The following is a 25,315-nucleotide window of genomic DNA, read 5'->3' as shown; positions in this document are numbered from 1 at the left end:
TCTCTTAAATAAATGAAGAAATATATGAGGACCTTGGGAGAGGTCCATGCATGGACCATCCCTTGAAACAATGGCATCAACCCTTCCTGCTTTGTTAACTCTCCAGGGAGAAACTGGAACGGGTCACTTATCTGCAGCAGAGAAAACTTTCGGGCTCTGCTCTCAGCAAATCCTGGGAACCCAGATCTTCACTGGGCTAGCTGCATTGCCTTTCCTGTTTTTCTCTTCAAAATCCAAACCCCATGCCAGAAAGCTTTCTGGACACCACAGGATAACCACTTACTGTCGCCTTTGTCAGCTTGGTGCCCTACAGATGGACCAACATTCCATCAGTCCCAGGCAGCACCGATGGGAGTTGTAGTCTAAAGCATTGGGGGGTGGGGCAGGATGGAGAAGGCTGCTCTACTTCCAAAGAAGCACCTCCTTTGTTGTTTTGCAAACTGATCAGAATCCAAGATGCGGGACTTACACGGGGGCACCGTCTTTTTCATCTCCTCGCGGATGGTCCTTTCCAGCCGGTTGCAGGCAGCCGTGGAGAGGGACTGGGAAAGCTGCTGGGACAGATGCTCCTGCAGTTGCCCACTGCGCTGCTGTCCCTCAGCTAAGGCCTGGTCCAGCCTCCGCTCTGAAACCACAAGAGTTAAGGAAAGCAAAGGGAGAGACCATGGCTCTGTGGTAGGGGATGTGCATGGCATACGAATGGTCTGTGCCACCAACAAAGGAAGATGCAGCAGGTGCTGGGAGAGGCCTCGGCCCTCAACTCTGTGGACAGCCGCTGCTGAGTTAGATGATCAACAGCCTGACCTAGCATGGGGCAGCTTCCTCCCAAACCATGAGATGGGATCCTCATTCCTCATACCTTACAAGCACTGCTGCTACCAACACCAGCAAAAAATAAATGAAAAAAATGTTTTTATATACACATATCTGCATATATTACCTTTGGAGTATAAACCCTACTTCACAGGGTTTTTGCAAGGAAAAAAATAGAAGAGTGCTTGGAAGAAAAGCAGGATACAAATGTAAGAACATAAGAAGAGCTCTGCTGGATCAAGCCAAAAGCCCATCAAAGTCCAGCTTCCTGCTCTCACAGTGGCCAACCAGAAACTTATAGCAAGCAGGACCTGAATGTTTTTCATTAAAAAACTTTTTATAATGAAGGTTAACAGTATATATTTAGTTTTATTTTCTACAAGTGGTATTTCACGCCTTTTCTTTCAGGACTGGAACTTAAGAGGCTCTTCTCACTGAAGGGGACCCAAGCACTAAGGCAGTTGTTTAGCCTTACCTACAAAGAGAGAGAAGACAGAAATAACCATTCCTGGATAACCTCCACCACAGAAGGAAGAGAGGAAACTATGGAATAAATTCTATAGACAAATATAACAAAGGTCTTAAAAGGTGTGCACTCATTGTTCCAGTGCATTCTAAAATTAATCATGATTTAATATTAAGAATATCATCCACTTTCTTTGTTATGGTATGGGTTTTAGTTTGCTGGATATTTTTTCCTCTGTCACTCTTTTTAGAGCAGGGGCAGGGAAGCCTTGTCAGCCCAAGGGCCACATTCCCTTGGCAGCCATCTCCTGGGAGCCAAATGTTGTTGGTGGGTGTGGCCAGAGAGAAAAAAGTGGGTGGAGCAATGGAAACAACTCCTGCCTTTGGACAGCAGGCAACATTCCAGCCTTGAAAAAGTTAAGAGGTTTTATACACACACACACACACACACACACACACACTGCCCCCAATTTCTCTGCTGTTCACCCAGAGAAGCAGGAGGCTGGTGTCTTATTCCAGCTAAGCAAAAGCATTCAAAAGCATGGAGTAGGACTGATGAGAGGCGTGGCTTGGGAATGGGGTTCCCCACTCCGGGACAGAGCAATGGCTAAACTAGACACAATAAAATTTAATGGACATTTCCCTTCACTCCATAAAGCAGTCAGCTATATTTAAACATGCGGTTTTAAAAAAGGAACAGAAACTGGCCACAGTGCTCATAAGCGCTCAGCTTTGAATGGGACAAACCCATGACAGAGAAGGCACTTTTCTGGGAAGGATACGCTCCTGCTCTTGCTGGGAATCCACCACTCGCTCAATGTGGCCCATGAGGGAGCTCTGCACAGCATCCAGGTGGTCGGTGAGCCTCTGCATGAGTTCCATCTGGTTCTGTCTCAGTTCAACAATCTCCCTCTGCTGGGTCCTCAGAAGAGACAACAGCTCATCCTGGTACTCAGGAGCGACCTATTGGAAGAGGAGGCAGGGGAAATGTAAGCACGCCAAGCACTCTCAGTGGATCCTCTCTGTGTTACATGGGAGGCAGCAACATAAAGAGTTCAACCCAATGATAGGGAGCCACTTCAGAGAAGGCCAACAAAGCAAATCTCAAGGTGCAGAAAGTCCCAGGCTCAGATGAGTATCTTAGTGGAGGCATATGGTAACATAATGCTTCATTTTTGGATTCCCAAAAGGAATTTAGCCAATGGATGAGGACAATCTATAACAGCTGTAATTGACTTGGTGTACCCCAAAACATCTGGATGGCACTAGGTTGGCGATGGGTGAACTATATATAAAAAAGCAGTGGCCAGAGTTTTAGCAAAAGGCGTCAGACGAGAACATAATAATGTTAAAAAGGGGCATAAGGCATGGGGGTGTCCATTTACACACTTCTCCACCTTTTAAAAATTGAGTCTTTGAACCCTAAATATGTACAGTTCCATAGGAGGAAGAGATGCAGGGCATCCCCCATGGCAGGAATGTGGAACTGGTACACCTTGTCCTGATTTCATGTGGGGGGTGAGAGGAGCATGGAGAGAGAGAGAGAGAGAGAGAGAGAGAGAGAGAGAGCTGAAATGAACAGAGCTATAGAAGGAAGGGAAGCTCAGTGCAAGCAGTGAGTTGGAATCTCTGGCAAAAGTGACTTTTCCCTCTCCCTGCAGCCTGCTAGACTAGGAGGAAGAGGGTTGGGGAAGAAGAGAGAGAAGAGTCCCATTTTTGATCCCTGACACAAGAAAAAGTTCCCCACACCACCTTTTGGGAAGGAAGAACTGAAAGCTTTGCTGTATATGGAATTTCTAAAAGAAAAATACTCACCTGCTGATCAAAGGCTCTTGGGGACTGTTGCACATCCCTGGAAATGAAGGGAAGATGTTAATGCAACAACTGCGTGAATTGCACATCACAAGCACTGCATGCATAACCAGGGGGATTATACCAGAAATGTGGCCTGCTACAAATGTCCTGATTGCTTCAAAAAAATAAAGCGTGACTTTTCTGACTTAGAAATGGCTCTGCTACAGGATGGTTACCTCTACACCCACCCACCCACCAATTGAAAAGTACAGAGAGCTGAATGAAGACTTATGAACAAATTTTCTACACTTCTGCTCATCTCTTCTTCCCTAATGACCAAGAGGAGGAACAAACGCAGGTTTCATTTCTAATTTCGCCAATTCCGGGCTCGTTGATACGTGCAAAACAGGTATCATGGTTTAAAATTAATTCCAATCAACTTCAAAACAAGTCACCTTCAAGCCATTCGTGGGTTATAAAGTTGGCTTGTTTTGCAAACTAGGTTTTATTTTAAACTCTGATTCCTGGTTTGTATGTAATGACAAGCCACGAATCAGGGAAGAAGCACAGAATCCTGATTTATTCCTCCTCCTGGCTGAGGAGAAGAGGGGAAAGCTAGAGCCTCAGGCTTCACAGAGGCTTGGTCACTTAATACAAGCCCTACCACCATTTCCAGCCTTATAAGGAGGCTCCACTTTGCCACCATTCCCAACCTTCCAAGCAGCATATGCTCACCCATCATCTTTCTTCCCCTTCCTCTTTAGTTTTGGGGATGCTCGAGGCGACACTTTGGCTTTCCAGTCCTTCACAGGCAGCCGCTGTGCAGCTGCTTTGGCACTAAATCCACCAGACGTAGAAGCCAAGCTTGCAACTTCATCATCATGGTCACTGCAGAGGGAAGCCAGTCCTGATGAGTACTTGCCCCAACACAGCAGTCTTAAGGCAGACCCTGTGGTCAGCAACAGAAAAGGGGCAGAAGCCACCTAAGTGGAACTGGGGTAATGTGCCAATTGACGCTGCCACAATCTTCTACAAGAAAGCCGCCTCTAGTTTCAAAATTTAACAAAGATAGCTCCGCTCTTATCTAAGGGACCCAGCTTTGTACCATCATGATTAGCCAGCCTGTGGCACTAGTGTCACAGGCAGAAGGAGCCTGAGGTATTGCACGTGCCAGTAGGGCATATGCTACATCCAAATTCCAGTTATAAGCAGCCAGTTGTTGCATGCAGACGGTTAGAGGGCAGCATGTGTCCTCAGTGAGCAAAACGAGGTGAAAATTCAACTGATTCACTGTGCCCAGAAACGTCCGCTGAGCCCATCAGAAAACTGCAAAGGGGAAAGAGAGGGAGATTGGCACCTGCCAATACCTTTGTTCAGCGCTGGCATCCTGGCTGTCATGTTGCAGGAGGTGGTAGCTGTGCCTGTGGTAGGAGCTCTTGTGTTTCTCTTCCACTTCATTCCTGGGACTAAGGGCAGGGGAGACCGGGGAAGAGAAGGAAACAATTCCATCACACTGAATTTATTCTGCCTCATTTTATTTATCTAACTTTCTTATGTGCCCCTTTATGTTACACAGACTTCAAAGCGAGCTTCCATAGAAATATACAGCTATAGTAAGAAAGGGTGTATAAGTACTCAGAGGAGACCCACTGAAATTCACGGGCCTATGTTAGTTATGTCCATCTACTCTGAGCAGATCTAACATTGGCTAGAACTCAAAACAAACAAAGTATCATACCATTCAAAGTATACAAAATAATTCTTAGCAGTTTTCATGCCACTCAACAATGGAACAAGAAAGAGGGCCGAATTAGAGAAAACAGAGTCGGCTCCAAAGGGTTTTATAAGCAAATGGGTCTGGCAAAACCCATTAACGTTGTGGCAATCCATGCTTATGAGTGGAGGACGTTCCATAACTGGGGTGCCACCACAGATAAGGTCCTCTTCCAGGCCCCTGCATAATGAGCAGCACTCACAGGCAGGACCACTAGTAGCACCCCTACTGCTGGCTTCAGGGCGCAAGCCAGTTGGTATGGTGGGGTACTCTGGCAAGTACTGAAGTCTCAGATCTCATCCATGCAAAGGATGGGAGCTGAGCACTCAGGTGCAAAGTAAGTGCTGAAGCTTTCATTTCTGTGCAAAACACCCAGAGCAAGTATGGTTTTCTTTAGGCTGGTCTGTGGCCTCAAACCAAACATAGCCATTAAAAGAAAGGGTCAAACAGTAGAACTGGGGTTAGGCAGCAATTGAGTCAATGGAGACTTACTATCTCTTATTTTATTTATAGCCTCCAAGGCAAGGCACATCGCTCTCCTCCTCCTCCATTTTAGCCCTACAACCTTCTGAATTAGGTTAAGCAGAGAGATAACAAGGCCACCCAGCGAGCCTCATGGCCAAGAGGGGATTTGAACCTGGGTCTCTACAACCTTAGATTGACAATCTAATAAATACTATGCAACACTAGACATGACTGCAATAGGTGGAGGGGAAGTGGCAGAGCACAGGCTTTGCATGCAGAAATCCCCAGGTTCAATTCCTGGCATCTCCATTTTAAAAGAATCATGTGACATAGGCCTCTCTATCCCTGACATTCCTGGAGAGCCACTGTCATCACTGCCTACTCAATGGGCCAGATGGACAAATAGGCTGACCTGGGATAAGGCAGCTGTTTATCTTCCTATGTAGAAAGGAGATGGGAGTTCAAGACAACATGTGATGGCCCATATCAGCAGTAGGGAACTTGTGACCCTGGACATCATCTTGTTGGACTACAACTCCCAACATCCAAAGCCATTGACTGTGCTGGCTGTGGCTGGTGGAATGAGGACTCCAAAAACATCTGGAGGGCCAAGACTGGTGCTTCCCCAAAAGAAAGGAAGGAGATAGCAGGTACCTGTCCGCCATGCTGTTCCTGGTCTCCCTGGTGATGTCAGGGGCAGCTGGCCACGGTTGGCTCACGCCAGCGTCAGAAGCCACGTTTTCCTGAGGTAAGGCTGCCTCCAGCAGCGAAGGCGCAGTCAGCATGTCCACTTCATTGGGGGCCATGTCCAAGGAGTGATGGCTGTGCTCCGAGCTGTGACGATTCCGCGGGGAGAGCAAGTGCAAGGCTGATGCTGCGGAAGCCATACTGTCCGCGTGATGGTTGGAATCCAGGATCTCTGTGGGGAGCCCAGGGGGGCCGCCTCCAAAGCTGCGCTGCAGGGTCTCAGAGGCAATCTCTGGGATGTCCTGAGACATGGCGGTAGAGGCAGAGGAAATGACGTCTGGGGAGCGCTCACGAGTAGGCGAAGACTGGGGCACCACCAGAGGCTCCACTTCCTGCCGCTCTAGCGCAAGAGGGGCATTCCCTGGGGAAACCTTGACCAGAGAAGGAAAAAAGTTAACGTTTTCCCTTCCATTCTCCACACTACCTAGGAAGTTTACTTAGATGCCCAATTGTCTTGACAACCTTCCTTCCTAATCCCATTTTTTCTTCCTTAGATTTTAAGTATATATAGGCTGCTTTTTGGAATATGCCCCCAAAGCAGTGTACAATTAACACAGCAAATCGAAAACATGATGATGATTTGTACATAGTGAGGAAACAGATTAAAAGTTTTGCAATATTTATTGATCATTTTATTACATTGTTTTTAGTAGGCCTTTCCCTTATAGCGATTAGGGCAGCATATATGATTACCCCAGTTTTATCCTCACAACATGAGATAAGCACAGGAAACTCAGGGCTGAAAAGAGGTCATGGGGAATACCTGTATATCTTTAATACACAGCTTGAAACAACTATATGTCTTGGGACAGCTTACATAAGCAAATATATTTTTCTACATGTAATGATCACGTTGGGGCACCCCCTCTTCCTATTTATGGGGAAGAACACATGTGTTGAACTCAGTATGGCAGAAATCAGACAGTATACCCGAGACCAGTGCACTCTAGTGCAGGCATGGGGAACCTTTGGGCCTCCAGATGTTGGCTGGACTCCAACTCCCATCAGCCCTAGCCAGCATGGCCAATGGTTAAGGTTGATGGGAGTTGTAGTCAGTAACATCTAGGGACGGGGACTGGTTCCCCACCCCCTGTGCTCCAGTGGCTTTGGGCACCCATACCACATGCACACGGTGCAGACAATGACACAGTCAGGGAGAAAGGTAAATCTTTGCATGCTCATAGAGAATCCACCTTACCGGGATGGGGGCCTTTGGGGTCAGTTTGTCAGGAAGGCCAGGGAGGAGGACTGAATGACTTCGAGGGCTTGTCTGCAGACTTCCACTGCTGCCGCTTAGGGTAAGGGTACTATCCAGCTGCATCTTTGGGCTCAGAGATACTTCTTCAGCCGGCCTGCAGCGGGCAAAAGGCAAATTTGTCTATAGAGGTTACAAAAGAGAGTGGTCTTGCAAACCCCAATTAAAAATCAGCCCAGGGAGAAGGGCTCCAACCACAGCATGCTTAAGGAACTGTGCCATTGACTTTACTGTCCTATGGGATTGTCACCCAAGCAACACTCTCATAAAAAGACTTCCTTGGGGGACACTGTATGGGAGAAGCTGAAACAATGAGTGCTGAAAAGCTAGAAGGGAACTTACAAGAGGTGGTCATCCATTCCCTCAAGTAATTCAGAGCTGTTGGGAGAAGCTAGTGGGAGAGCAGTGACTGCAGTCTGAAGCCTAATGGCCCCTCGTGGTTCTTGCCTGGTAAACAATGCTGAACTGGCCTCTGTGCTCTTCAATATCCTACAGCTATATTCCAAGGAACAGGGGTTCTTCCCCTGTCCTGCGAGTCTAGGATCCTCCACTATCTGCCTACAAGGTCACTTCATTACCAGCCTCTGCTATTTATTCCAATTATATGAAGCAAAACCTACAAATTTCAGGAAATGTTCTGGGGAATTGAGCTGAAGAACAAAGGGGATGCCTTTCCTTGGGAATAGGGATAGCGCATTTGACAGCTGCAACTCTGAAGATGGCAGAAGCTCCGCCTTAAAAAAAAAGCTCCCTGAGATATCCATGTGAGCCATTTCATTTTCATGCCTGATTCTGAAGGGAGTCTCCCTGCCCTTGAAAGCACTCAGTGGGTAGCACTGGGAAGGAGTCCTTGCCTAGGGCTTACCTGGGAATGGAGGGGTCACTGACGGAAGACGTGCTCATGGTTGTGACAGCTGTGAGGGAACTAATGCTGCTTCCAGGTGACACCGTGACCTGGCACAGAAAATTCAATGGTGTTAGAAAACTCTGCCAGCAAGCATTTTAATTGAATACATACACAGTATTGCCTGCTAGTAAACACTCCTCTTGTGCTACATTATATATATGGAATAAATTAACTTTGCACCACCCAAAAACTATTTTGCCATTATAAGAAGCACCATACTTCTGCTTACAATTCGGATTTTCTTAAAGCTTGTTTTTAACTTTGCCTTTTACGGACATTTTTAATGTATATTTTATATTCTTTGTAAACAGCTCGGAGGTTTTACTTACAATTAAGTGGCATACAAAGTGGTATACAAATTGGGTCAAATAGTTAGTTCCAATTAGTGCTTAGAACAGATTTAAGTAACTGCGGGCTTAAAAATATATACAAGGAGCAGTGGAAATTGCTTCTCTGTTCTTTGTTGTCCTGAGCACCATCTAATCCAGATTTCTCCAACATGGTGCTCTCTAGATATTTTGGATGACAACTCCCATCAGCCCCGGCCAGCAGAGCCAGTGGAGTCTAGAAGTCCCATCATTCCAAGCAACATCTGGAGGGCCACAGGTTCTCCACTCGTGCTATAAGCAATCCCAAGTCTTTTACGTTATAATGTCCAAATTGAAGGCAGCAAAGGAATTTGCTCCCATCTGAAACACACTCTAAGGAGGTTACCTGCTGCAGAGATGTACTGGGAGTCATGAATGCATCTGGAGTCATGAGCTTGGGTTTTGTGTCATTGGAAGGGGAGAGGAAATCCACGGGAACAGATAGCTCTGAAATGCGGCGCAAGTCAGGCTGTGAGCCATGCACGGATCCCTTCTCTGAGCCAAGCCCTTCTGCGCCCAGGTCAGCAAGGTGATCTGGGAATGCTTCAAAACACACCAGACAGTTTAAAAGCAACTTGTACAGAGAGAGAAAACAGACATTGAAAACCACACAGGCTCCTTCCACCAGCCACTCAGTTAAATTAATATTAACACACACAGGTTAGGGAGGGATGGGGTTACAGATTGCAAGACAAACCAAAGTCCCTGGGTATCCCCAGAGACTCGGCAGCAAAAGTCAGGGCCAGGCAAGATTTTGTCCAGAGGCAGAGAAACCTAGGCTATACAAAGGTGCCTTATACCAGATCAGACTCTTTGTTCATATAGCCCAGAACGGTCTACTCTGGCTGGCAGCAACTGGAAATGCCAGGGATTAAACGTAGATATAAATAAATGTAATAAACAAGCCAATACATCTTCTGATGTACTCTACCACTGAATTAAGGTCCCTTTCCTGAAATGAAGTACCACAATTGACAAAAGGATTGCCCACAGTCCAAAAATAACCCAGCAACTACAACAGACTCGGGATCCAGAATTCTCGAGCACTAGCAAGAATTTCCATTGTCAGCTCTGAGAGATAGCAAGCATTCAAATTAGGGTACCTTGATATCAGATGGGATAGTCAAGTTAAAAAGGAAACACAAATATTTTTTAGAGGACTCACCAAAATCTTCATGGGAGCCATGGGGAGGAATTGGAGCAGCTGTGTCTGGACTATGAAGAGGCTGGAATCTGATCTGCACATCCTGAAGGGCCCTGCAACATCCAGATAGATTGTTTTGGTTTACAAACTCGGCCTCGATAGGCAAACAGCATGCTAAACAAGCAATACTGCTTTGTGCAAAAGAAGACCAGTAGCAGACAGAGATTCCATTAAAACAGTGTACCCCGCTGTCACTTCTCATTTGCATCTGACACTTGTAGCTTGTTTGCTAAAGCTTCATGCACAGGTGCAATTGGGTCCCCACTGCTTCCCTGCACACACATGCCTTGTGGTCCTGCAATCCACAACATCCCCTATTAAAGATATGTTCATAATCCCAACAACAAAATGTTTGCATTATCTGCGCCTAATATTTGCATTGCATTCCAAGTGCAGAATGAGGGTTTATTTGCTACATAACTGGAATTATTTTGGTGAGAACCACTTCCATTATGATGTAACCCTTTGGTCACAAAGCCTAGGACTGCAAAAGTTATCTCTGTTTGGAGGAAAAGCATGAAAGGTCACTCCAGGGCAGCTAAGAGGCAGTTAGTTACCTATGGTACCATCCCATTTTGTGGACTGGCAAAAACTGAGCCTGTATTAAGTCAGTAAAGTCTTGTGACAAAATTAAAAGGCAGGCCTGGAGAACAGCTGTTCTACATAATACTCACTTGGTGTGGACACAAAAGAGTTTGATAAGCACCCCCGCTGCTGATTCTACCGCTCCAGTACCTTGTGTACCTTCTAGGAAGAAGAAAAAAATGGATGGAATTTTATTTTTCTTTATAACAAAATAGATATACTGCTTGGTTGTAATAAAACTTCTAAGTGGTTTACAAGAAGTATTAAAATAATCAGTAAAAACAGAAACAGTTTAAAATATTTTTAAAAAAACATGTTTCCTTCCTGTTTAGCAGGTAAAACCTCCTTGCTCACCTTCTGAGTAAAGTAGGATAAGGCTGCTCACATTGTAAGAAAATGCTCAGGGACAAAAGTACAAGCCTTACCTGCTCTCAGGCAGAAGAAGCCAAGGGGGTATGTACCATTCTAACACTCAACACTTGAGAAGAAAGACTATGACAGAATTCCAGTATCCCACCAAACCATGGTTTGTGCTAACAGCAGTTTAAAAACAAACCATGGTGTGCTCCAAAGATATAATGAAACCATCATTTATACTGTGTGTTTTCTTGCCTACTTCCCGTGGAATCCCTGGGATGCTGTCCCTTAAATGCTCTGCTTTGGAGCACTTTGCAAAAAGTGGAGGCCTATTGCAAAAAACTGACAGTCATCAACAGGTTTACCATACCCACTGAGTCAATCACCCAACTCCTACTACCCTCCTGAGAAAAACCCCACCCCACCCTCCCACTGTATATAAAGGTCTGGCGACTTCTGTTTCAGTGTATCTGAAGAAGTGTGCATGCACACAAAAGCTTATATCAAGAACAAACTTAGTTGGTCTCCAAGGTGCTACTGGACAATTTTTTAAATATATTTCGACTGCACCAGACCAACATGGCTACCTACCTGAATCTAGCATCATCTGTTGTCTGCTTCTGTTTTGGCATCTTTGTCTTACACTGTTGATATATTGGCAATCACATTAACAGCCGAGACCAAAGCAGTGGACAAACTGTTAGCTGGGTGACCACCGGGAACCCAAACTGAGAGCCACTCAAGTACTTCTGTTTCCATCCAATCAGGCATGGCAGACTCCCAAACCAACAATTCAGACTTCAGTCCAAATGGCAGGTTTCAAGTCAGCTTCAAACTATGGGTTTCACATTATAGTTTGTGGGCCAATGACCAATCATGATTTACAGGTTTGGACACCATGACAAACCAGTTAAACTTTGTAAACCATGGTTTTGTGTGACTAGAGAGGCAAAGCTTGCATAGCATTTGGAGAATCAGGCTAGCTACCAGAGAGACAGTCATCTTTCTCTTCCTTACTTTTGATGAGGCACATCTTTTATCACTCACCTGCACTAAGGCCATCGGTCTCCTCTTCTGCTGGCAGGACCTCTGTGTGTCTCAGCCGGCAGCGGCTGACCACCTGGATGCCAAAACTCAGGACTGGATGGGTCAGCAGAAACTCTGAGATGGAGCTGAAATAAGCTTTGCCCTCCTCCTGGTTCTGCACAAGTTCCATCACATACAAGACCTAAGAGGAAAGCATCAGGTAGACACCCTGTAGTAACGTAAGCAATAAGGGGCTCTTGTGCCAGGAAGGACACAAGTCCACCTGCACCTTGGGCCACGGAACAGGCTAGGCACAATGGGAGAAGCCAACACACCGCCTCTCTGCAAACCCAGCATGAAAGTTGGCCAGCAGTACTGAACTAATTCTGGATTCACAGACTTTTCTGAAAATGAGAACTTTTTAAAGTTTACACCCACTAAAAGGAACCGAATGCTTTGCTTAATCAAACAGCTGCTCCTAGCCCCAACCATCTCTTTTATATGTTAACAGCAGACCCCACACTCCCAAGCCTAGCAGTATTGCAGATACCTTTTCCTCTTGCACCCAACCTCTCAACAGAACTTGCCTACCTTTCTCTGCACATCACTCAAAATCAGGTATTCAGCTGAGAGATCCAGGCAGGCCTTCAAACTAGGAAGGACACTCATGGAGCTGAATATATCCGGAGAAAACCTGAAAATGACACAGTGAAAACAGTTTCCCTCAGATGTCTACTAATAATCTTTCTCTTTAGTCACATGTTGTGTATCTGCCTTTTTAGGTACATAGAGAGCCGCCTTATACAGAATCAGACCATTGGTCCATCTAGTTCAGCGTGGTCTACTCCGATTCTCCAGAATTTCAACCAGAAGCATTCCCCAATCCTACCTAGAAACACCAGGGACGGAATCTTGGAACTTCTACATGCAAGACAGATGCTGCTCTAACACAGAGCTAAATCACTGGCAGGGGAACGAAGACTGTTAGTTGCCCTTCTCGGTTAACCTTCCACACATACACATTCATTACGGGCTCCTACCGTGCACAACTGATGACTAGGGCAATACTTACCGGACAGTCTGTAGGCAGGTCCATGATACAGTGCACCACATCTTCAGCTCTCGATTCTGTTCTGCTCCTGTGATGAGAAACCTCCAGAAGGGAACTCTGCAGAAATGAAAGGATGGATGAGAAGGAACGAGTGATGACTAGAAACGGCCATTTTGCTTGCTCCATAGCTTTATTAATTTGTTTGCCTTCACATTATTCCGGCCATGTGAGTGGGGAGTCGGGATGTGGGGAGATGTTAGCTGTGCTCTGTCACGTTCCCAACAGGCCATCTCTCCAAGTCTTCCACACATTCAGGCTCCACTTCTGCCATGGGACGCCTCCTCTATCTATGTAGGCTTCCTGTGCCATACAGAACTCTCAACACGCAGGGACCTAAATCATGTGGGGTGCCTATAGAAGTAGAAAAGGCTCCCCACTTCAAGACCTCAGCCAAAACCCATAGAAGTCAAGATAGCTATGAGCCCTCAGGAACATAATGAAGGTGGTGGGGCCAATGAGCACACCCCTACTTTCCTTCTCCAATTGTGTAGAGGGGTGAAAGTCTGAACAGCAAGCCTCTGAAAATTCTTAACTGGCAGATTTTCTCTCATTCAAGTTGATGCCTCTCCTCAAAAACAACTAGATACCAGACTCTCTTAACTGGCTGGTTCTCTTTGCTGAAACCAAAGCATTACAAGATTGTGGTACAGAAACTGGACCTACAGGACATGTGAATTGTACTCATGTGTGCATAGGGAATCCAGAAGCACACCATCAGCTGCTGGGAGCATTCACCCATTCTCCTGTGGGTCTGCTCCCCTGTCTTTTAACTTCTTGCAAGGAGGGGGAAGGAAGAGGAAAGAGGGGTTGTTCTTTCTGCGGGGCACATGGGTAGAACTGGCACTCAGCATCTGATCCTCATTCCATGCTATTCTTGGGAATGAGGGGCAGGTAGGTAAGTATACCAACATTTTCTGGCACAGCAGCAGTGCTAAGTCATATTATGCCACACTCTACTCTTACTGCGGGTGGCGCTGTGGGTAAACGCCTCAGCGCCTAGGGCTTGCCGATCGAAAGGTCGGCGGTTCGAATCCCCGCGGCGGTGTGCGCTCCCGTTGTTCGGTCCCAGCGCCTGCCAACCTAGCAGTTCGAAAGCACTCCCGGGTGCAAGCAGATAAATAGGGACCGCTTATTAGCGGGAAGGTAAACGGCGTTTCCGTGTGCGGCTCTGGCTCACCAGAGCAGCGATGTCACGCTGGCCACGTGACCCGGAAGTGTCTCCGGACAGTGCTGGCCCCCGGCCTCTTGAGTGAGATGGGCGCACAACCCTAGAGTCTGTCAAGACTGGCCCATACGGGCAGGGGTACCTTTACCTTTTTACTCTTACTGCAAACACAGGGGGAGTTCGTTTTCCAGTAACTTGTTCCCTATAATTTACACAATCTTAAAAAGAGTACAGAACTCAGGAACCTTAATAAAGCTTAAGGATCAACAGGCAGCCAGAACTGATGCCAAATTTGAAGCCAGAGACTAGGTTCCCGGCTCATGGCAGGCTCATAGACACTCCAGCCACAAGTGTTCAAGAAATGAGGGTAACACTACAAGGCATACCTATGTTGCATCCCACAATGCTTCTGAAATAATATTTAAGTTAAATTTACAGACATAAAGGCTCCTCCTTGCCAGCACTTACACCTGGAGGAATAGAGGAACTAGACTAGAAAGTTGTAAATGACTGATCTGTAGGGTCCTGTTACTTTATTATAGCAATGAATCTTTGTGGGGTAAATACAGAGCAAATGTATTTATTTTTCCATACAGTCCTGCTTCCCACCGGAAATGGGACATCCTTAGCAAAAAAACCCAGAATCATGTCTTACTCTGGATCTTGTTTTTTATGGTTGTCACAGAACAGCAAGCAGGAGAGAGGTCTACCATCATGAGGCTTCCATTCATGCAGGCACCTAGGTAGGAAATCAAAGAAATGATGACTGAGAGCCCGCTCCTTCATAACTGCAGGTGTGAAATGGCTCCTTTAGGCAGCAACTTGCTCTCAAGAATCCAAACATTATTTACATGTGGACAGTCAGACAATAGAGCACAAGAACTTTAATAAAGCTTGGACTACAATTTCAGTCAGTATGGGAAAGAGGATGATGTGAGTTGTAACCCAAAATATCTGGAGAGCACCAGGAATATTGTTGTAGAACAACAAAGTCATGCCAAATTAAGACTATATTTGGAGCAAGGGACTGGGCATGTAAGTAGGCTTGAGGCACACCAAATCAAGAGACACTGAGCTTCTGAAGTTACCTTGGTTCATCCTGTCCTTCTATGTAAATCTGCCAGAATTTGACAAAGCCATCATGACTTGCGGTGGCCAAGACAGTTCCATCTGGGGAAAGGGCTCCCTCACTCAGACGCTAGACAGAGACAGGGAAAAAAATCAGCTTTCACTCAGCAATACTTCAATGAAATACAAAGCAATGACCTGATTTGCACCCAATGCTAAGATGTGGTTTATTTAGCTTAAATGTGCTTGCTTGTATGCCGGAACCCAACCTGGTCAACTGTGGTTTGTTTGTGGCCAAGAAACCAGAATACTGTATGTAATCATGGTTTAAAACTGGCTTATGAATCGTGGCTTGCAATAACCATGGCTTCTTATTACACCTGAACTTAATCCTGGTTTGTTTTGGTACCCCACCCCAGACCATGACCCAGCTACAGATGCACAAGTGTTTAGAAAATGCAACCAATGTAAGGTGAAATAAGCTGTGGTCACTTTGCTCATCTGTCATCCTGGTTTGTTCAACAAAGCAAAGTTACGAGTTAGTGTTACATGTGAAAAAAACCAACATGGTTGTGATATACATGTGAATCACATTAATAGCCTGATGTTTCTTTCTTTCTTTCTTTTTATACAGTGAATGCTTATCAACTTTTATATCAGCAGCAGCACATATTGCCAATTTGAGCCAAAGTACTTTCGATTTCCCGGGTGTTCAGTATGTTAAGTTGATAAAAAATTAAGACATTTGGGGGAATATATGTTACAGTACTTTTCCATTCTGTATTCTCCAGGTGACAGCCTCCATCACCATCTTGTGCTCAGCTGCCATCAATGCACTGACTCCCTCTGGCTCTGACTATTTTAACTTCTCCCACTACCTCATGCATCTTGGGATCAGTGAAGTGTCAAGCACCTTTCCAGGACTCTTACCCAGTCATGCTCTCAAACATCACGCTGTGCCCTCTCACCTCACTTCCCATTTTAAAGAGGCTTCTTTTGTCCCCAGTGCTGTTAAAGCAAGACATAAAGCTGTGCCATACAAAGAGCCCCCTTAAGAAGAGGCTGGAAGTTTTCCACCCATAACCTTAACAAGAGTGCTTTGAGGGGGAGGGAAAAACTGTCACAAAACCACACAATGGAAAGGTGAAAAAGATGCCATCTTTACTTGTCCAGTCATAAAGGCCTGTTCTTTGCCATATGGGAAAAGCAGGAACTCAGCAACAGTCTAATAAGCCCCAGCAAACATGTCTATGATCAGGGATGATAGGAGTAGTAGTTCAGCAAAATCTGCAGAGCCAAAGGTCCGCTGCTTCTGGCCTAATAGCTCACACACCCAGACCCTTTTGCCATTGATCCCATAAACCAAGTGGATAAAGCCACAGGCCTCTTCAGAATATTGAAAACTGTTGGATTAAGGAATTAAACATACGTAACAGATGGCTCAGCTCTGTAACGGGAGACAGACACCAATGACAGCAGCAGAACTCTTACCGTGCTGTGACCTTTTACCACAATAAAGCCTTCTTTGATGCTGGTCACTTCCACTGGCCATGAATTATGATTGGCTCGGATTATATCAAGATCCCAAACCTCTGCCTGCAAAACGAAGAGAAGAAGGAAGCACATAAACTGCATACTGAAGCTCTGCCAGGAGTGAACATAAAAGTCACCTGCCATTCCAGTTACCACCTCGCTCTGCATTCACTATCTTCCCATGAACTCTGCACCATCTCCTGTGTTTATTCCTCACAAGTACCACACCCAAAAATAGCACAACACAACCACACTTGCCAGACTTACTTAAATAAAAGCAGAGGCTGACTTGATAAACCTGTACCAGTTTACATGCTGTGAGGTGCTTTGCGCATGGATGTATAAGAACCTGGAAAATTGACCTAACCATGGGGCACATCTTTCTAATTCCTTATCTACAACTTATTAGTACCTCAATACAAACAACCGCCTTACAAAAGAAAAAAAATCAAAACTTACCCTATCCTCATGTAAGAGTGCCAGGGTCTGACTGCCTTCCTCACAGCTCTCCTCGTTCTCATCTGGGATGAAGGGACACCATATGATCCTCCGGGAGCTGTTCAGAGGAGTCCCATCAGGTCGCTTGATGTTTACCAGGATCTCCTCTCTGATCACAAAGTTAAGGAACAGCTACAAATCACTTTCCTTTGTAGTATCAACTGCTTTGTGATTTATCCCAGATGTAGTAGAAACAAACACAGAGCTTTGCATAGTCGGCTTTGGGAAGGCAGTGTGAGGGCTGAGTGGGGGATGCGGGCATCAGATTTTGGTCTCATTCCACCCACTATGCAACAATGCAGTGTGTGGCCCGCAGGATCCGTTCTGAAGTACTTTGCGGCCCACTTGGTATGAAAAGTTGGGCCGCCCTGTGCTAGGTAGTAAACTAGGATTAAACCACAGCTTCCTGGTTTGGATGTAATGGGTAACGGTGATTTAAGCACAACAATAATAATAACAGTAATGATTTATTATTCTCATCTTAATGAGCTATAGTTTATTAAGCTACAATTGTTACTGCTGAAGGGGTCCTTTGAGTCACAATACAAGGAGTCAGAGTCTTGTTTCCTGAGTGGATAACTTGCAAGAAGAAAATATGTATAATGCCTGGATGCTGGCTGGCAGAAATAAATACTAGTACATAAATACTAGTACATCTCTTTAAGGCAGGGATGGGGAAACTTTGGCCTTCCAGATTTTCTCAGTTGTCAACACCCATCAGCCCCAGGCACCATGGTCAGTGGCTAAGAATGACAATATCTGGAAGGTCACAGGTTCCCTGCCTAAGATACAGAAATAAACAGTGCCCACATCCTATCCTGTAGTTACAAAGTTGCCTCAGTATCTAACAACACTGCAGCTATCTCCTACGAAGAACAGTACTGAGAGATAAGATACTGGATTTTTCCATTCTCCATGGCCAGGCGCCAGACAAAGAGGTTGCCAGCTTCATCCAGGCAAGCGAGCTGGTTGGAGTTGAGGTGAGCAAAAGCCAGATCTGCCACTCCACCTGTGAAGCCCTTCAGCAGGGTTCGCTCTGCCGTGCTAACGCTCAGGACCCGAACCATTGCAGAGCCATTGCTGGCACCTGTCAAAGAACAGCAACAAGAATATGACAGTTAAGATGGCTTAGGCAATGCCAGTGCACTCTCTACAGCTGTGGGGAAAGCAAGAGGACCTCAGCCCAACACAAGGCCGCTGCAAGAAACCTAGCCTAGCCAAAAGAACCAAGTTGATGGAGAGATGCCTCACCTCTAATGGCATATGCCAGGTAGGCATTTGACACAGCAATCAGGTTACCATAGTAATATTTCTGCTCCCAGTCATACCTGGCCACTGGCTGGATTTTTACCTGGAGGGCAAAAAGGAAAACAAAGACCAGCTGAAGTGTGGAATTAAATTCAACATTTGCCAAAATAGGGACAAGGCATCCATCGCTGAACATAAAACTGAAATATCATCTATATATGCTGAGGAGAGAGGGAACAGCCAACACCTAGTTCAGGAGTCACCAATCCTGTTCCCTTCTTCAGGAGATGCTGGGGACTGAACTGGAGACCTTCTGCATGGAAAGTATGTGCTCTATGTGGCACTATGTGAACGAGTCTTTAGGGACCTTTGGGCTCTTACACCATAATCCTTCTTCCCAGGTACCACAATTCCTACTGCCCTCTCTGGTTTGCAGAAACTGTTTCAGATGAAATTGCAAGCTACAGTTTGTCATAAACCAGGAGAAGGCAGGGAGGGGATCATGGCATGTGAAAGGAAGGTGACTGGAAAGGAACTCAGGGATGTGGGAATTCTTAAGGACTTTTTCATATATCAACAAGTGGTTAAAGGCTACAACTGAACCAGCCCAAGACAGCAGTTTGAAGCTAGTGCCTCAATCCCCAACCTCACATAACCATTTTCTTGTGAACAAAGGCTTCCCATGGCACTTAGGTTTCCCCAGGCCTATCACCACTGAACATTAGGGGGAATGCTAATAAGCACAGAAAACAGGCTATTCCAAGGCTGAGGCATGAATGCCTGCTTTTAAAAAAAGTCTAAGAGAAGCACCACAATACTCAATCCACCCCTCCAACTTATTACGCTCTTCAGCCTCATTCACCAGCAATCCAGGCACTGAGTCCTTAAATCAGGGATGAGGAACCAGGTCTCCAGATGTTGGACTCCATCTCCCATCAGCTCCATTCAGCATGGCCAATGGTAAGAGATGGTGAGAGTTGTAGTCCCATGACATCTGGAAGATCTCAGGTTCCCCATCCCTGCTTTACACGCTTGAAAAGATGGCAAGTGCTGCCCCAACTGGTTTTGTACATTGTCCAGATGAATCTTTCCCCTTTTACCTTGTTGCTCCCTCTAGCTTTACTGGTGATGCTAGAGTCACTGCTGGCTACTATCTCAACATCTTTAGCGGTTATCACCATACAGGTGGAGCTATCATCTCCAGAGAGGCAGCTAAAAGAAAAGGAGAAGTAGTCAAAACAAAAGGCCTCAAGGACAAACAGCTTTTGTTATGGAGAGCTAGGGAAAAGTTAGGGATAAGACTACTGAAGGCCCCCAATTAAAACAAACATGCCTGTTACTATGAAGTAGCAATTTTACCACTTGTCTTTCCTGCTGCAAATGATTTTGCATGGACAAATGAGTGTTTTACTGGAAGCAACACAAGACAGAAAACAATGCAAACCACAAGTTGCAAACCTCAATCCCAGTCACTGTCAATGAAGCCTCCATTACAGTACAAAATGCATCCCCATTAAGCTATGTATGAATGTAGTACCTCAACTGTGGAGACAACACACCATCTTAAATTTGAGTCTCTCTGGAACAGAAGCTACAAACAACGTTACACAATGTTAAAGCAGTAATCAAGAAAGCTGGAAGCCCAGTCTTTGTAGGAGCAATTACCGAGCTGAAATTTTTCAGCAGACCCATGACAAACTCTCCACTTTCTCCCAGCAAGATACCTACATGACTTGCTTCTCCTGAAGTGCTCCCAGAGAAACTGCTTGGGGTACTGGCTTCGTCAAGGAAGCTCCATCTCCAGATGCTATGGGATCTGGCACCAGCAAACCATTCAGGTCTCCATTGTATGAAGTGGATGATCTCTGGTTTTCGTTGACTGAACCTAAATGGGGGGGGGGGGGGAGGACAGAGCCAATGTTCACATTTACGCAGCCATTTAAAGGGTCATGAAAGTTTCTGAACCATACAGTCTCCCTTTGATGGTCCCCTGTCCCAGATGAAAAGAACATAACATGGGAGAGTGGTTTCATTCAAAAGAAATGCCAAACGCTCTCTCTTTCTACTGAAACAGGAAGCAAGGAGCCCATCAATATAGTAATGTTCTAGAGAAGACATGAAAAACATTCTGTCCAAGGACAGAAAATCTGAATCAGTGGTTCTCCTCTACGATAAAAAGGCAAGTGTTTTGCTCAAGGAAAGACAGCTTGAGGATATAACGCAAATCTTGGCCTCACTGCACTGGCTGCCGATTAGTTTCTGGGCCCAATTAAAGTGCTGGTTTTGACCTATAAAGCCTTAAACAGCTTAGGACCACAATACCTCAAGGACTGCCTCTCCCCATATGAGCCGATAATCATCATCTGCAATCATCATCTGAGGCCTTTCTTTGTGTGCCTCCTTCGTGAAAGGTCCAGAGCAGGGGTTAGCAAACTTTTTCAGCAGGGGGGCAGTCCACTGTCCATCACACCTTGTGGGGGGCTGGAGTATATATATATTTTAAAATGAACAAATTCCTATGCCCCGCAAATAACCCAGAGCTGCATTTTACTCATGTAAAAACATGCTGATTTCCTGACTGTCCGTGGGCCAGATTTAAAAGGCAATTGGGCCAGATCCGGCCCTCGGGCCTTACTTTGCCTACCCATGGTCCAGAGTGTGCCAACACAGGAAGGGGATATTTCTGCAGTGGCTCCCTGTTGGTGGAATGCTCTCTCCAGGAAGACTTGCCTGGAGCCTGTGTTACATATCTTTAGGCACCAGGCAAAAATATATCCCTCTTCTCCCAGGCCTTTGGCTAATTAAACAAACTATTGCCTTTTAAACTGTGTGTTACGGTTTGTTTTTTGGTATTGTTAGTATACTACATATTTTTGTGATTTTGTATTGTAAACCACCCTATGATCCTTGGATGAAGGGTAGTATAGAATTATTAATTATTATTATTAATCAATAAAAGCATGATGAATGATGACATAACTACACACAAAGACTATTTTAGAATAGTCTTTGTGTGTAGTTTTAGAATCGCTATGAAAGCTCAATGGAGAGGTAGTTCCTCCAACCACTCTAGTTCAGTGAGAAGCCTCCATATTATGAGAATAGAGGAGAATGGAAGGGTGGGCAGGGAAAATGAAAATTGTGGCCTGCTTCTCTTCTGGCTTCCAAGTTTGGAAGTCATAACTGAGAAGGCTTGCCTTCTAGCTGTGCCTATCCTAATGAGCCGTAAGCATGGAGCCAGCAACACCACTTGATGACTAGGCTTCAACTGGGGAGGATTGTGTGGGAAAAGGTGGTCCCCAAACTCTTGATGAGGCTATATGATTTTGCCAGGACGCTTAAAAATCTCTGGATAACTGCAATTCCAGATGCTGACTTCAGTTTTTTCCTGAAGGCTAGAATAGACTTGGGAAGGGAGTTAGAAACAAACAGGCCGTGGAATTAAAGAAAAGACCAAAAAACAACTTTTTAAGGCAGGTTTATCAGTAGCAAAACAGTACCAGTAGCATATGGGACAGAACCTATTTCTACTGTTTCATGTGCTGTCAGAAGTTGGGGCTCAGCAATCCTGCTGGGTAGATGTTAGAAGGTCAAAATCAATGGCTTCAGCCATCTTGAGCCAGGGGATTATTGTGAAAAATCCAAAAACCCAGGGCCAGAGAAGTCAGCTGATGATCCTGGGTAAAATTCCTACCCAGTCCCCTTAACTGATGGCTAATGCTAGTTTCATACTAGAGTGCAGCATGGCTCAATGCCATAAAGTAACACCGTGAGAAGAGGAAAGGTGGGTGGGTGGCACGTAGGCAGAGCACACAATGGTTAGTTCTGTACAGACAGTGAATGGACCACAGGGGGAAAGTTCCCTCTCTGCCCTCCTCAGGCCAAGTCCCCCCCTTGCCAAGCCATGATCTGAGGAGACACAGAAGGCATGTTGAGGAAAGGCAGAGCTGGCCGTTGTCAGCTGCCTGCCTCACATACGATGTAAGTTCCACCCAACCAGAACACAGGACCCTCCATGAAAATGGGGTCCCAGCCTTGTATGAAAATGTACATGCCTATGGTCATAAGCTCAGGGGCAGAGCACATGCTTCGCATGTGAATGGTTCCAGGTTCAATTCCTTGCATCTTCAGGTAGGGCTGGGAAAGATTCTCAATTGAGGATCCTGCCTGAAGTCTGACTGGAAAGCAGCTGCCAATTTGGGCAGACTCAAAACTGAGTGAGATGGATCAATGCTCTGGCTTGGTATAAAGCAGTGAGCAGCAGTGAACGATGTCTATATATTCCTATGCTGATCAGTGAATCACACAGAATACTAAGAATCAACTTTCGCTTTCATTTCACTTCATTTCACATGGTTTCTTGTGGTTACAGGGACAGTTGAATAACAAAGATAACGCCTACTGGAGGAATCAAAATCCAGAGCAAGTTCAAGGAAAGGAAAGTAATAGTAGCAAAGGCATTTCCTATTTTCCACTAGAATAAATAAATTGCCTACTGCAAATTGAGTTAATAGCCATATCATTGCCCTCCACCCCCAGTAATTCTGCAATCAATCCACACTCTGCCCTGGGATATGTCAGTGATCTGAATATAGTAAGTCCTTCCTACAAATAATTAAGAGATTGGTGAATACTTTACAGCAGAGCCTTTGCTCAAAAGCTGAATATACATGCAGCACAGTAGGAACTAAATGCCACCATTTAGCCCAACAGAGCTGGGTGAGGTTATGGCAGGAAATGTCAACAGGCACAGTTCGCTGCTCACATGAAATGGTTACTGCTGCAAGCACCATGGAAACAGTATCTCACAAAAGACAAAAAGGGAGGGATCTGGCTGGCACAGGAGAAGTTCAGATAAAAATCTAGGATGCATCCTGCACCTAAGTATACTGTATTAGTATTATAATATGTGCAGATAGGTATATCATATTCATACTAGCCATTCAACTGTTTTTACACCAATGGAGAAAGACAGCATTGCCCCCATACACCAATGTTCTTGTTCATGACTTATGAGGCTAGTGCAGTTTCCAAGGCAGAAATGTTGTGATTTCCTCCTCAAATAACGTACAGCACAGCATGCTAATTAGACACACTTTACTAAAGCAACAGGTGCATTCCAAACTATCCCTTTAAAGACAAACCTCTCCCATACTCTGCACTGCAGATATTTCCAAATTTATGAAGATTCCACAACTAGAAAGCTACTCACTCAACTTTGTCCATCACTCCATCCGCACATCATTCTTACCACAATACTAACCAGGTAGACCACCTATCGGTGGGGAGATAGTGTCTCAGCAAGGGCACTATTTGATTTGGCTGCCTTGTCATGTCCAGCGCTGGATACATCCTGGAGCACTGCCCAGACCTCCCTCTGGATAGGTAAGGAAGCTGCTCAGGCATGACTCTGGCATGAGCCACAGTCTGAACCCTACCTTCATCTTTGCCTTGTCTGGATTCAATCTCAAGTGTTTTGTTTATATCATCCACTTGCCTGTGGCCTCCTCACACTGTTCAGATCTGAGGCAGCCATTGCTGGAAACTTACATAATGAACTAGAAACCTGGGTGTCACCTTCTTGTTAATTATATCCAACTCCAAAGCCCTGATAATATTTCCCAGCATCTTCATGTAGTTGTTGAGAAACACAACTTGTGGAGTACCACAACTAACTGTGCCCCCTCAAAAAAAAATTCTGAATGCAGCTGGGTAGAAAAAAAACAAGACATAGGAGTGGGAGACCAGGCATACCAGATATATGTTCAGTATACAAAAATGTTATGATCTACAGCAGGAGTGGCTAACTCCTGATTTGGTAAGTCAGATAAGGCCACCATTTTTTTCTGGCCCTACAAGATCCTACCAAGTCGTAAAATAGGGTTTAGATCTGACAACACTATTGCTCAGTCCTCCTTCCAACTTGAGAAATGTAGCAAACGTACATTGAGGAAAGGTCAAGGCATCCAGTATTTGTTAATGAGCCATAGAATAACAGTACTGAATCGCTAGTTGTTCATTCTCAGCGCCAGCTTGAGCGGCCTGGCCAACCACACCTTGCCTAGAGTGCCTTCACAAGCATCTGCAGATATATGACACCAGACTCTGGGCTGCAGGCTTAAGCTGCAGGGGAAAATGGCCTTTGAAAAATCAAGCAGCCAAAGTCAAACCAAGTGCCTGCTCCATTAAAGAAGGGGGCGGGGCAGAAGCTTAACATGAAGGGGGTGGGGTAGAAAGAGGCAGCCACGTTTGAAAGAAAGCTGAGCACCACACTCCACCAAAAAGAACTGATGCAGGAGCCACAGTTGCAGAGGACCTTTTTAGTCAGATGGGACTTTTTGGCCCCAAACGGGAAGCCCCATCCTTGAGTTCTGGTTACTCAGAAGTAGGTCTCCACTGTGCTCAAGGAGGCTCACTTCCAAACAAGTAGACGCAGGATTGCAACCCCCTACCGTAACCCGGCACAACCAGACAACAAATCCCATCATGCTCCGTTGGGTTTACTCCCAAATAAGCGTGAATATAGGATCGCGACCCCCTGGGCTCTTCTCCCGCCCGTCGCCTCCCGCTCTCCTGCCAGCGCCGTTGGCGCCTTCCCGCTCACGCGGGATGGGCTGAGCAAAGGGGAGCACAGCCGCCCGAGACCACGAGCCTCATTTCAGCCACTCACTCCCCAAAGGTGCTGCTTCCAAGGAAAAACCCCCGCCTCCTTTTTAGGGTCCCGGCCCGAGAGCCTCACCGCTCGGCCGATCCAGCTTGAGGATGTCTCGGAGATGCTGAGTCGCGTCCTCGATATCGATGCTCGCGGAGGCCATTGGGCCCCGCCAAGTCCGCCAGCAGTACCACAGCTACAGCGGCTTCCACCGCCCGGGCAGGCCAAACCCCGCTTCTGCGCCCCCACTTCCGCTTCCGGTCCGGTCATTGCTTTTCTT

At 45.8% G+C, this 25,315-nt stretch overlaps 1 protein-coding gene across 2 annotated transcripts in view; it reads right to left on the bottom strand.

Annotated features, from left to right (window-relative positions):
• The window catches only part of EDC4 (enhancer of mRNA decapping 4), a 30,640-nt gene extending 5,339 nt beyond the window's left edge, over window positions 1-25,301 (bottom strand). Inside the window, exons 1-23 of one of the 2 annotated variants that reach the window (XM_083452415.1) lie at window positions 25,123-25,301; window positions 20,112-20,268; window positions 19,484-19,595; window positions 18,387-18,486; window positions 18,033-18,222; window positions 17,097-17,244; window positions 16,596-16,700; window positions 15,125-15,234; window positions 14,692-14,775; window positions 12,833-12,928; window positions 12,352-12,454; window positions 11,782-11,962; window positions 10,467-10,539; window positions 9,754-9,845; window positions 8,935-9,131; window positions 8,179-8,267; window positions 7,257-7,410; window positions 5,966-6,429; window positions 4,440-4,538; window positions 3,808-3,960; window positions 3,094-3,130; window positions 2,061-2,241; window positions 470-625 (exon numbers count right to left, since the gene is read on the bottom strand). In XM_083452415.1, the coding sequence (XP_083308541.1) occupies window positions 470-625; window positions 2,061-2,241; window positions 3,094-3,130; window positions 3,808-3,960; window positions 4,440-4,538; window positions 5,966-6,429; window positions 7,257-7,410; window positions 8,179-8,267; window positions 8,935-9,131; window positions 9,754-9,845; window positions 10,467-10,539; window positions 11,782-11,962; window positions 12,352-12,454; window positions 12,833-12,928; window positions 14,692-14,775; window positions 15,125-15,234; window positions 16,596-16,700; window positions 17,097-17,244; window positions 18,033-18,222; window positions 18,387-18,486; window positions 19,484-19,595; window positions 20,112-20,268; window positions 25,123-25,198 (3,157 nt within the window). In that variant the 5' untranslated portion in view covers window positions 25,199-25,301. The remainder of the gene's footprint in view (window positions 1-469; window positions 626-2,060; window positions 2,242-3,093; window positions 3,131-3,807; window positions 3,961-4,439; window positions 4,539-5,965; window positions 6,430-7,256; window positions 7,411-8,178; window positions 8,268-8,934; window positions 9,132-9,753; window positions 9,846-10,466; window positions 10,540-11,781; window positions 11,963-12,351; window positions 12,455-12,832; window positions 12,929-14,691; window positions 14,776-15,124; window positions 15,235-16,595; window positions 16,701-17,096; window positions 17,245-18,032; window positions 18,223-18,386; window positions 18,487-19,483; window positions 19,596-20,111; window positions 20,269-25,122) is intronic. The other variant, XM_083452416.1, reaches the window with a different exon arrangement.
• Window positions 25,302-25,315: the final 14 nt, after the last annotated feature.

Source organism: Podarcis tiliguerta, assembly GCF_965153285.1.
Source record: "Podarcis tiliguerta genome assembly, chromosome: 8".
In the NCBI taxonomy this organism is placed as follows: domain Eukaryota; kingdom Metazoa; phylum Chordata; class Lepidosauria; order Squamata; family Lacertidae; genus Podarcis; species Podarcis tiliguerta.
This window is presented reverse-complemented; position numbering and strand designations above follow the sequence as displayed.